A 13,210-nucleotide genomic window follows, 5' to 3' on the forward strand; every position below is an offset into this window, starting at 1 on the left:
CATAATTTTCATATGATGACATAATGCTCTTGGAATGTCCTGGTCCTATGTCAAAACTCAAAGTAATAATAATGAAACTTATGAATGAATTTAAAATAATGAAACTGTTTTTTTTTAATGTCATCCATATCCACCTCACAATTTTTCCTACAAAGTGCTTGAAATACAGAGCTTAAATTAACCCTTTTCAGATCGGAATATCAAATGTTTTAAGCTCGCGCTTCGCGCTCACTTTATCGATTTTAACGATAAAAAAAGGTATTTAGAATGCCCACTCAGATTCTAGGTCTAAATCTGAAACACGCGCGCGTTTATTCAGATACGCAGCTTGTTCTCTGTATAAATCATTATCCAGTTTTATTCCACAATATAAAAAAATTTGTGCTCGCGCTTTGCGCTCGCAATATCAATGTAGAAAGATATTCAATTACTCATCCTTTTCATGATTTACAAAACATGAATGGAGTGTCCCGTTTTTAGGTGAAAACAGCGGCGTAACAGGGGTCGGTGGCCGAGGGGGGGGGGGGGAGGGGCAAGAACCAAAAATTTCCCGGTCATATCATGGTATAAACAGGCGCAATGGTGTTATTAGGCGACGATTTCGAAAGGGCAAGACATTGTGTATCAGGCAGAATTTATCTTTAAAAAAAAAAAAGTTGCGAGAGAACGATGCGAGCTAGCAAAAATTTTGACATTTTTGATACAAAAATCCAATTTTGTGATAGATTTTGACATGATATCCAGAGAATATCTTTCACTCTTCTCTCTTTCCATCCCTTTTTTGTGATCTGTACGCCTCTGTTAACAGGTTTATTTGCGGCAGTAGCGTGCAGAGTAAACAAAACAAAAAAATCAAGGGGGGCAGTATGGCGCATGTGCAAAAAGCTGCTTAATATAAGTCCCGAGCGAGTGAAGCGAGAAAAAAAATCACCTTTTCATGAGAATCTAACTTTGAGATATCTTTTTTTACATGGTAAAACTTATGGGGACCATGGCCCAACCCTTTCATACTCATACGGCAGTGCTATGCGGTTGGGGTCTGGGGCGGAGCCCCCGGAACTTCTTGATATCAAAGCCATTTAAACCTCGCAGATTGCCGCTATTTAATCAAATTGCGGGTATATACAGGATATAGCTTTTACACAACACATTTATTCAACCCAGTTGAACCAAATATTTTGAGGGGGCAAAACATAGCAATGTGGGGGGGGGAAGTCGCCAGCGATGCAAAGCGAGCTGGAAAAAAAACTGCCTATTGAAATTAAATTCTAATTATGTGATTGATTTCTCCATTATATTCAGCAAATAACACATTTCATTGTTTCCATTCATTTCATTATACGTTGTCTCCCATAAATTCTTTAATTTCCTGTTGGGTGTTGAACCAAGACCCCCCCCCGCGCCTGTACGCCAGTGATTGAACGTAAAGCTTAATGCAGGAAGGGTCCCTAAAGGGGGGGGGGGGCGTAATAGAGCCATTTGAAGGTCATAGATGAAGAGCCCCTACTGCTTGGGGTCTGGGGCAAAGCCCCGGTAGCTTTTTTTGCATAAAATTTAGCAAGCTAATAGCACAATGTTGTATGCAGTTCCTCTTTCTTCCCGCTCTTTATTTTCTTTCCTCGTCAGCCCGGTCGTGTTATTAAGTTTTTATTTCTTGTCCCTTTTCTTTGTTTTCCAATTTAGCTTTTGACTAATTCCTTTATACCTTCATTTCCCGCTATTGTTTGCCATCTTTTAATTTATTTCCCATCATGCTATTGCACTATATAGGTCTATTTCAGAATGATTTGTTCTTTCTCAAATGTTTTTCTTTCGTTCTTCTTCCCGCTTTCCTTCCTTTTCCATTTCAAAAAATATATTTTTCCTTGTTTTCTTTCTACTTTTCCCTTTCTCGTTCCTTTTCCCCGTTTCCTTTCTCTCTTTCCTTCACTTTCCCTTTCTTTCTCCATCCCTTTTATTTTTTCCCAGTGAAATCCGCCGGGGGCAGCTTGCTCCCTGCCCCCCCGCCTGTTCCACAACTGGTGTAAATCTCGAATTGTTCCGCTCGCACTTCGCGCTCGCATCAATTGTTTAGTTACATACTTATCCTTTTTACGATTACAAAAAGTGCTCAGAATTTCGTTTTTCAGGTAGAAATGTCAAAATTTTTAGCTTGCGCTTCGCGCTCGCATTATTTGATTATTGAAATATAAAACGTTCTTAGGCTAACTGCAAGCAGCCGTTAACAGATCATTTTTTATTACATCAAAACGTATATATTATATTAAAGGAAACCAAAACCCAAGAAGAGAGGCAATTTTACTTGAAAGAGTAAAATGAAAGGATCAATTTAAAAAAAGTTTCATCAAAATCGGTTATGAAATAAGCAAGTTATGGGAGTTTGAAAACTCTTGTTGTACTTTCTATGGGCATCCTCAAATTGGCAAACGTGCTTCAATATGGCTGATTTTGTGGACAACTCTCCATTTGTTTTGTACACAAATTTTCAGATTTTCCTCATTATCTTTCAAGTTGCATCTTGCCTCCTTCTGAGCACAACATATGTCATGGGAAAATATAATCCACACCATATATGTCAAGGTCAGGAGGTGATAATGTGAAATATGTAAAATAAAGGGGAAAATCTGAAAATATGTGTACAAAACAAATGGAGAGTTGTCCACAAAATCAGCCATTCAGTCATTTCTGCTCGCGCTTCACGTTCGTAGTAGTTATTCATTTGCATGCACATCTTTTTCAGAAAAAATACAAAAGATTTCCCAAAAAATTAGCTCGCGCTTCGCCCTCACATTATATAAATAAAGATATGATATTGTCTATAAATGTTTATTCATAGGAATAAAGCTAAGAAGTGAGTATTAGGATTACCCCTTCAAAGAAACCAAAAATCATCTTCGAGTGGCCGATCGGGGAAAATATGTCTGAAAAAAACTGTTGTAAAGTTGTATTGCTCACAGACTTTAAAAAGTATTACCATATAATTATTCATGTTAATCAATCAGGATTCTTGTCTGGACGATTAATTGGTGAAAATAGGAAAATTTTGTATGATTTAATTGTGTATACGGAAAAGAAACATATTCCTGATTTCTGATTTTTCATGATTTTTTGTTTAAAACGCTTTCCATTATTAAATTTGGCAAATCTTTCATGACATGAATAAAAATACTTTATCAGAATACATTTTCTAGTGTTATAGTCAATGGGCAAATTCGTTTTTGTTATGCGCTAAAATTCTTGGGTTTTTATTTCGAAATTCACACTCTGTCAAATGAATTTATGTTGAATTACAAGAATACAAAGTTCTTTAATATGCGGATGACACAGTTTTATTTCTCGATGGTACAGCTGCAAGTTTCTGTAATGAACTAAATATTTTGGATTCATTTGCTAAATGTAGTGGGTTGAAAGTCAAAACGCAAAATCTAACAGCTACCATTATGACTGGCGAACCCCTTCTACTATTATGAGTATCGACCCCATCTACTATTATGACTGGCGAACCCTTTCTACTATTATGAATAGCAACCCTCATCTACCATTATGACTGGCGAACCCCTTTTAAGTATTATGACTGGCGACCCTCATCCATTATTATGACTGGCGAACCCCTTCTACTTTTATGACTGGCGAACCCCTTTAAGTATTATGACTGGCGACCCTCATCCATTATTATGACTGGCGAACCCTTTCTACTATTATGAATAGCGACCCTCATCTACAATTATGACTGGCGAACCCCTTCTACTATTATGAATAGCGACCCTCATCTACCATTATGACTGGCGAACCCCTTCTACTTTTATGACTGGCGAACCCCTTTTAGTATTATGACTGGCGACCCTCATCCATTATTATGACTGGCGACCCTCATCCATTATTATGACTGGCGAACCCTTTCTACTATTATGAAAAGCGACCCTCATCTACCATTATGACTGGCGAACCCCTTCTACTATTATGAATAGCGACCCTCATCTACCATTATGACTGGCGAACCCCTTCTACTATTATGAATAGTGACCCTCATCTACCATTATGACTGGCGAACCCCTTCTACCTTTATGACTGACGAACCCCTTTTAGTATTATGACTGGCGAACCCCTTCTACTTTTATGACTGGCGAACCCCTTTCAGTATTATGACTGGCGACCCTCATCCATTATTATGACTGGCGAACCCTTTCTACTATTATGAATAGCGACCCTCATCTACAATTATGACTGGCGAACCCCTTCTACTATTATGAATAGCGACCCTCATCTACCATTATGACTGGCGAACCCCTTTTAGTATTATGACTGGCGACCCTCATCCATTATTATGACTGGCGAACCCTTTCTACTATTATGAATAGCGACCCTCATCTACAATTATGACTGGCAAACCCCTTCTACTATTATGAATAGCGACCCTCATCTACCATTATGACTGGCGAACCCCTTCTACCTTTATGACTGACGAACCCCTTTTAGTATTATGACTGGCGACCCTCATCCATTATTATGACTGGCGAACCCCTTCTACTATTATGAATAGCGACCCTCATCTACCATTATGACTGGCGAACCCCTTCTATTATTATGACTGGCGAACCCTTTCTACTATTATGAATAGCGACCCTCATCTACCATTATGACTGGCGAACCCCTTCTACTATTATGAATAGCGACCCTCATCTACCATTATGACTGGCGACCCTCATCCATTATTATGACTGGCGACCCTCATCCATTATTATGACTGACGAACCCTTTCTCCTATTATGACTGGCGACCCTCATCCATTATTATGACTGGCGAACCCTTTCTACTATTATGAATAGCGACCCTCATCTACCATTATGACTGGCGAACCCCTTCTACTATTATGACTGGCGACCCTCATCTATTATTATGATTGGCGAACCCTTTCTACTATTATGAATAGCGACCCTCATCTACCATTATGACTGGCGAACCCCTTCTACTATTATGAATAGCGACCCTCATCTACCATTATGACTGGCGAATCCCTTCTCCTATTATGACTGGCGACCCTCATCCATTATTATGACTGACGAACCCTTTCTCCTATTATGACTGGCGACCCTCATCCATTATTATGACTGGCGAACCCTTTCTACTATTATGAATAGCGACCCTCATCTACCATTATGACTGGCGAACCCCTTCTACTATTATGAATAGCGACCCTCATCTACCATTATGACTGGCGAACCCCTTCTCCTATTATGACTGGCGACCCTCATCCATTATTATGACTGACGAACCCTTTCTCCTATTATGACTGGCGACCCTCATCCATTATTATGACTGGCGAACCCTTTCTACTATTATGAATAGCGACCCTCATCTACCATTATGACTGGCGAACCCCTTCTACTATTATGACTGGCGACCCTCATCTATTATTATGATTGGCGAACCCTTTCTACTATTATGAATAGCGACCCTCATCTACCATTATGACTGGCGAATCCCTTCTACTTTTATGACTGGCGAACCCCTTTTAGTATTATGACTGGTGACCCTCATCCATCATTATGACTGGCGAACCCTTTCTTCTATTATGACTGGCGACCCTCATTCATTATTATGACTGGCGAACCCTTTCTACTATTATGAATAGCGACCCTCATCTACCATTATGACTGGCGAATCCCTTCTACTTTTATGACTGGCGAACCCCTTTTAGTATTATGACTGGTGACCCTCATCCATCATTATGACTGGCGAACCCTTTCTTCTATTATGACTGGCGACCCTAATCTATTATTATGACTGGCGACCCTCATCCATTATTATGACTGGCGAACCCTTTCTACTATTATGAATAGCGACCCTCATCTACCATTATGACTGGCGAACCCCTTCTACTATTATGAATAGCGACCCTCATCTACTATTATGACTGGCGAACCCCTTTTAGTATTATGACTGGCGACCCTCATGTATTATTATGACTGACGAACCCCTTCTACTATTATGACTGGCGACCCTCATCCACTATTATGACTGGCGACCCTTATGATTAATGTAGCCTCTTCCTTTTTATGACTAGCGACCCTTATCTAGTATTATGAATACCGACCCTCATTGTTGATTATGACTAGCGATCCTTATGATCAATTACCCTTATGGTCCATTATGAATAGCGACCCTTATCTTGCATTATGAAAATCGGACCTTATGACCCATGATCCTTATGACCTTATGACTAGCGACCCCTTTTGCCTATTATGACTAGCGAGCTTTTGGGTATAGGATTTTACACGTTATGACTAGCGGTCCTTATGACCAGTTAGTATTATGACTTATGGTCCTTATGACTGACGGGCTTATCCCATTTTTATTAAGCTCAAATTGCATTGCATAATTATGTTTTGTTCGCTTGTCGTAGTAAATTGGTCAAAATATTTTTATATCGAGTGTATTTTTCACGAGTCTTATTATTTGGATCAGTTTTGTATTTATAAAACAGATTATTTTTCCAGTTTATCGATCTTAAGATAGATTTAGTCACCCATGGAGATCTAGGGTATTTTTTATAGTTATTCACTCGTTCTCTAAATGGTATACAAATATCAAATTTATCCTTTAAAATATCAATAAAATTATTGTAAGCCTCATTCACGTCTTCAGAATCATAAATTTGTTGCCAGTTAACTGTACTTAAATTTTCATTCAGGCGCTCTAAATTTCTGGCATTTAAACATCGAGTTTTTATTTTAGAATTACGACTTTCATCTCGTGTGTTTAAAAGAGTAGTTCTACAGAAAATAGGGTAATGGTCAGATATATCAGAAATAACGATTCCGATTTTAAAGGCATATCTTGCATATTAGTAAAAATGTTATCAATTAATGTGGAAGATCGATCTGTTACTCTCGTAGGTTTAGTTATGGTAGGTAAAAAAGAAGCCGAAAGAATTATTTCAAGAAAATCGTGAGGAAATCCTTGAGCATTGGACTGCAACAAATTGGCATTGAAGTCACCCATTAAGAAACAGTGTTTATTTTGAATAATTGGACTTTGTAAAATGTTTTGGATATCTCTTAACCCTATCTAGGCCGGGGGGGGGGCCTCGGAGGCCCCCCCCCCCTCAACGAATCGCGCAATATTTTCGCCGCGCAAATTTTTTTGACTGCGCTGCTCGCTGACTTTTTACTTTCAAGTCTTGCGCAACTTTTGAGACCAACTTTGCGTCACCCGGGTATGTGGTTCGGAAATTACGCAACATTATGTAAGTGCATGTCAGACCGAAAATTGCTCAAAAACGTGATTTCATGTACAAAGTCAATGCAAATTGTGTTTTCAACCAAAATTCATAAATGTATGATTATTTTTAGTTTTACTGGTCTAAATGTATTTATTTTATGCTTTTTATGATCACAGAAGAGTCCCCAACAAATTTCATTGAAAAAAACAATGAAAAACAAAAGGTCAAAAAACAAAGAAATACATAAGAAATTGCAAAAAACAATAAAATACATAAGAAAATGATTTGATATCGCAATTTTTTCACGTATACTTGCTAAGAACACCACAAAGAGTTTCTATACCAAAAATTAGTACATTTGGAGCTTTATTTAGGGAGTTAGAGGAAAAAGTATGATTTTGCATACTCATTATGCATAAATTAGCATAATCACTTAATAGCGATTCACATGAAATAAATTACTATACAATCTTGTAGATTATGTCCCAGGCAACCCGCGTGCCAATTTTCGGCGCGATCGCGCGGTCGACGGCCGAGATCTTAGGGGGGGCCTGGGAGGCCCCCCCCGGCCATATGAACTCCCAAAATACCCCGGCCTAGATAGGGTTAAGAAATCATCATGGGGACATTTAGGAGGACGATAAATCACCCCTATTATTACATTCCTACTGTGTTTATTTTTAACCTCTATAAAAAGTGATTCAAGACTGTCATTCATGTGGGTAAGATTTTTTAAACAAGAGTAATCTAGTCGGTTCGGTATATACATACCAACACCGCCTCCTGGTCTATTATGTCTGTTGTTTGTGAGTAAATAATAATCATCAATATTCAAAAGAGAGTTACTAGAGTGTTGGAGCCACGTTTCAGTCAGACCAATAATAGGGCTATTATGTGAATTGAAATGTTCTAGAAGTAGATCAAGCTGATCAAAATTCTTGTTCAGACTCCTTATATTTAAATGTAAAAGAAACGTGTTTTCATTTACATTGTTCAAACTATTTGATTTGTATTCATTTACCGTATAGTATTTAGATGAAGCAAACTGTTGTACTGGGTCATTGTCATCAAAGATAAGGGACAACTCTTCTGAGTTTGTGTTTAAATCATAAGAGATGCTGTTGTCGTATTCGGGATTATGTATAGCTCTAGTGATTTTCCTATCTGCATGAAGCTGGAGCAAAAACTCGTCGTCGTCAATAGAATTGAAAGGAAATTCTGTTGCTAACGCAAGAGAGACTGAGGAACGAATCCCAATACTACATAAATATTTTAAGTTATCAATACTTTCAAATTCAAATTGAGCAAGCCAGATAATGATCCCAACATTTGGAAATAAGGAAAACGCACTCGGTCAGTATTTAAATCCCATCTATTCTGCTAAGTGGACAATTAATTGCATGGAATAGACCGATCATTCCGAGGTGTAGAACAGTTGTTTAAGTAGCCAAAACAAATATGGAGTAGTGTGTGTGCAGCGCTTTGTAACCGAAAGGAAAAGGCGCTATATCAAATGACTTTTGGATTGGATTGGATTGGATTGAGGCTAAAAATGGGATACATCTCGCGACGGCCTCCCTAATGTCTACATTGAAAAGGGCAAAATTGATAAGTCTACATTCATCGTTTACCAAACAATCTTTTTGTTCTTAGTTTGTTCGCTTAGTTTTTGTTCTTAGTTTGTTCGCTGATAGAAACCTAATTGTTATTAGGATGGCAAGTAAAACTGATGAGATTGAAAGAGAGATGTGACACCAATGTTTAAATTACAATTCTGGCAGGCTCATGGAAGTGAGGAAGTAAGTTTAACATTGTCAATGAAAAGAATGCTCATTTCATTCGTTAAGTGAGGATTGCCGGTCCGATCGAGGGTGAATGATTCCAATCTATTTTGTTTTATATATTTTTGTTCAATTTTATCATAAATCTTTTGAATCTTTTAAATTCTTGACTAAATTTATTCAGCCTCTGCATTCAGTAAATTCTGATCAATGTCTGCACCTTCGTATCATGAGTGTGTTTGATTATCTATTTTTCAAATACCTGAAAATATATGAAATATGACATAATGCCATTATTTGTTTTGATTTATTTTTATTTCTGCATACACATCGGAATCAGAATGTCAAAACATAGAAAGGTTTTATATAACAAAACTGTAGTATTTTTCAACAAGATGTATTATACATTTCACAAAACTATCATTTTTAAGGGAAATCCATCGTGGGCGTTTAGGCTTGATGATGATGACGGCCTCATAATATTATATGCAATATGACCTCGCCAATACTATTTTCAACCAATAATATAGAAACCTATTTCCTCATGTCTGAAACATGTTCTTGGATACGGGAGTTTTGGGGGTTTATTTTTATTTTTTAAAGAAATGCCTATTGTTAACCGTGATGTTTGAAATGGGTCAGAGTTATTAGGGCTTGTTCATGTTATTAGGCCTCACTGCTACAGATATTTCAATTATCCAAAGATGGTATTATTCTGGTCAGTGTGTCTCATATTCATCATAGTGAATGATCCCGACATATCATCGTTTAGAATGTGAGTCGCTTTTCGAAGACGAGAATACTATCTCCATTACAAGCAATTATCTTGCATGATGATGAGATCATTACACGAGATACGGAAAGGGTAACAAACCTTTCCCTCTCCTCAGTCAGTCTATTTGATAGAGGGAATGACGTCACTCTTCTCTTCTTCACTTCACTCCCACTCATCACCTGATCAATCATACACGTCTTGTACTCATCATCTGATGTCACGACGTAGAGGTCGTCTGTTATAGGATCAACACTGACATTCAAGATGACATCACTGTGGGGGATTTCCCTTTGACCACCCTGTCTGTCTATGATTAGTACTCTCTTATCACGAGGGTTAGGTTGAGCGATGATGTGACCTGATGATAGCACACCTCGCATCCATACATCCTGTTTACATTTGATGGTATTCACGATCTTACTATCAGCTGGGTTGATGACGTATATCTTAGACTGACCCCACTCAGAAGCGATGATCATCTCATCACGGTCAACAGCTACATACACAAATGAGATATCGTTCGTTGCGTGCATAACCTCTTTAAAACTTAACCAGGAGAAAAGACGAGTTAAGCGACCAGAAGATGACGAGATATTGTGAGGTTTTTCTTTTGGTATTGTGACGTCATTGATGCGCATCCATTGTCTGTCATACACACTGATGCATCCAGTTAAACTGTCCCCTGTACAACCTTTACAGGCTCTACCACACACTATCTTGTCATCATTCTGTAATGCACAGGAGATAACACATGATGTATCAGTACCTGTTATCACTCTCTGAATGTGTTTAGTGTTTATATCTAACATGTATGTATGCAGGCTACCTGAAACCCAGTCGGTGATGATCACATTACATTCATCTATGCAACCCACAATATATGGGACTTTGATTTCATCTTTGACATTGATTGTATCACTAAGCATCCACTCGCTATCATACCCACCAATCCTACCATCATACTTCTCTCTCCCAACACCCTTCACAAACCTCACACCTGATATTCTATCAGTGATTTGTTTTACATCATTCTTATAAAGTGGTTTCTTTAGTTTATCACTCACTGACATGTTCACACTATGACCGTCTTTAACAATGTTTTTATCGTCTTCTAGTACTGTATCTATGGTCTGTATTGCATTCTCTATTGTTTTGGTGTCATCCTGCAATGATTTCATCAACTCTTTGATCTTCCTATCCTTCTCTTTAACAATGTTATCAATGTCTCTATGAAGACCAATCTTCTTATTGTCCATGTGTCTTTGTCTAATCTGTGCATTTGTATGGATTAATTCAAGTTGTTTCTCTCTCTCTTCATTGTTCTTTCGAATCTTTTCATTGATCTTCATTATCTCTTCTTGGAGTACTTGATTCTTACCATCAAATGCTAGATTAATTTTGTCAGCCTCCATCTTCTCCTTTGCTTCATCTATGTTGATCGCTTCCTTGATTATGGAATTAACTTCATCTTTCAAAGCTTGTAGATGGGTGTCTGTGTCTTTCGTGCATTGGTCAATTTCATCTTCATAAAGACGACCTTCTTTCAATTTGTCCCTCCCTTTTTCTTTTAGAACTGTTAGCCTCGCCCCATTGTCTTTTATTGCATCATTTATATCTTGTCTCTCGCAAGGCTGTAGATGTTTGATCATAGCGCATGAATAACACAATGGAACGCCATGATATTTACAATATAATTTTACCTTTTCATCATGTTCTTCACAATAAATATTTGGTACACCTCTTTTAACTCTTGCGATGCATCCTTCTTTAGAGGCGCAGTCATCACAGAGTCTCTTCTTCTCCTCCACGTAGTACGTCACATCTGTGATTGATTGACACTCCTTTCCTTCACATTGTTGGTCTGGGGTGAAGTTAGCCGCCATGATCATCAGAGTATTGATCTGAGAAATATGAAAGACAGATATCACAAGAGAATGAGTATAATTGCAAGGGCGTACGCTGGTTTCAGTAAGGATAGGTGCACATCATGTATTTTTCATATTCTGAAAATGCACCCCTTAATAAGAATTGGCATGTGAAACCCTATACTTAACAAGTATTTGAAAGAAAACGGTACCCTTGGCAACCTTGGCAAGCATTCCCTGGATTGCCCCCCCCCCCAAACAAGTACAGCAATATTTTATTGCTTTGTTTTGGACGTCGGTCGGACTCTAAAGTGTTGGAGCAAAAAGTACACCCTTTATAAAACATTTTAGTATCTTTTATAACCTCGCAAATTTGACCAAATATCTTGCAAAATATAAATACCCCTCTATTCAGTATTTTTATATTTTGACACCCTTATTACATTAAGTACGTAACGTGCCCTATCTTGAAAAAGAGCCCCCTACTCCTTTTACGCGTTTTTTTGTTCGCGCATGGTATCCACTCGTCAATGGAAGTGCCCCCCCCCCCGACTTCCTGGGTAGGTCCGTGGAACTAAAGTGGCATGGGGTGCACAACTTGGGGAGGTGGAAGCCAAGTTTAGAAAATCAGCTGTTGGAAGTAGAACAAGGGGAAGATGCACGTGCACCCAGTGTTAATTCCCCAGCGTACTATCTTGATAATACAAAGGAAAAAAAAGATGGATAGAGGGCATGGCCTTGGGAAGTGGGGGTGCTGGGGTGTTTAAGCACCCCAATAAATTTCTTGGGGTGCCGCGTGTATTATTCTCCACAGGCAGCCCCCCCCCCCCGGTATACTGAAAGATGTGTAAAAATGCCAATGGTAACCAAATGACCTTTATTTTCTAGTTTTACCTTTTTTTTTTGCTTTCCGTAGTCCTCTGAATCAATTTAATCTCCATTTTGTAGTAAAAACCCTTTTTTCTGCATTTCAAATTCCTAGGCACCAATAACCCTTTTTTTTCTTCTTTTCAAATCTCCTTCAGCAACCCAGTCAAAAAATCGTTCCCATGACACTGAAGGGGGAGGGGTATATGTGGACGTGATAATAGACAAATGGTAGTAGTAATAGTAGTATTAACAGTAGTAGCAGCAGTAGTTGTTGTAGTAGTAATAGTAGTATCAACAGTAGTATTAATTGTAGTAGCAGCAGCAGCAGCAGCAGCAGTAGTAGTAGTAGTAGTAGTAGTAGTAGTAGTAGTAGTAGTAGTAGTAGTAGTAGTAGTAGTGGTAGTAGTAGTAGTTGTAGTAGTAATGATAATAATAATGATGATGATAATAATAATAATAATAACAATAATGATAATGGTAATAATACTGATAATAAAATGATAATAATGATAATGATAATAATAATACTAATAATACTACTAATAATAACATTTATAAGATGCTTTATATGGGTGTTTCAAAGCGCACAGGTTGGCTGACTAAAGTAAATAATAAAATATCCATTAATTAAATAAAATTAATAATTAAAAAAACTATGTCATTGTTGAGAAAAGGTGAGTTTTGAGTGAGGATGTGA

The 13,210-nt window shown here is 37.9% G+C and overlaps 1 protein-coding gene across 1 annotated transcript; it reads right to left on the reverse strand.

Moving 5' to 3' along the window:
- Window positions 1–9,735: 9,735 nt before the first annotated feature.
- LOC121416706 lies at window positions 9,736–11,677 on the reverse strand. The gene is made up of 2 exons (XM_041610171.1): window positions 10,356–11,677; window positions 9,736–10,274 (listed from the first exon to the last, which is right to left on the reverse strand). Exons 1-2 carry the CDS (start codon window positions 11,665–11,667, stop codon window positions 9,772–9,774), a joined length of 1,815 nt encoding a protein of 604 aa, XP_041466105.1. The 5' UTR covers window positions 11,668–11,677; the 3' UTR covers window positions 9,736–9,771.
- Window positions 11,678–13,210: the final 1,533 nt, after the last annotated feature.

This window comes from Lytechinus variegatus, chromosome 6 (assembly GCF_018143015.1).
Source record: "Lytechinus variegatus isolate NC3 chromosome 6, Lvar_3.0, whole genome shotgun sequence".
Classification (NCBI taxonomy): Eukaryota; Metazoa; Echinodermata; class Echinoidea; order Temnopleuroida; family Toxopneustidae; genus Lytechinus; species Lytechinus variegatus.

What these genes read in the sequence shown, in the direction of transcription:
- LOC121416706 (XM_041610171.1), bottom strand. Translation starts at nt 11,667, where the DNA reads ATGATCATGGCGGCTAACTTCACCCCAGACCAACAATGTGAAGGAAAG. An exon ending in CAATATCTCGTCATCTTCTG is followed by an intron (nt 10,275 to 10,355) that starts GTCGCTTAACTC and finishes TTGTGTATGTAG; the next exon opens with CTGTTGACCGTGATGAGATG.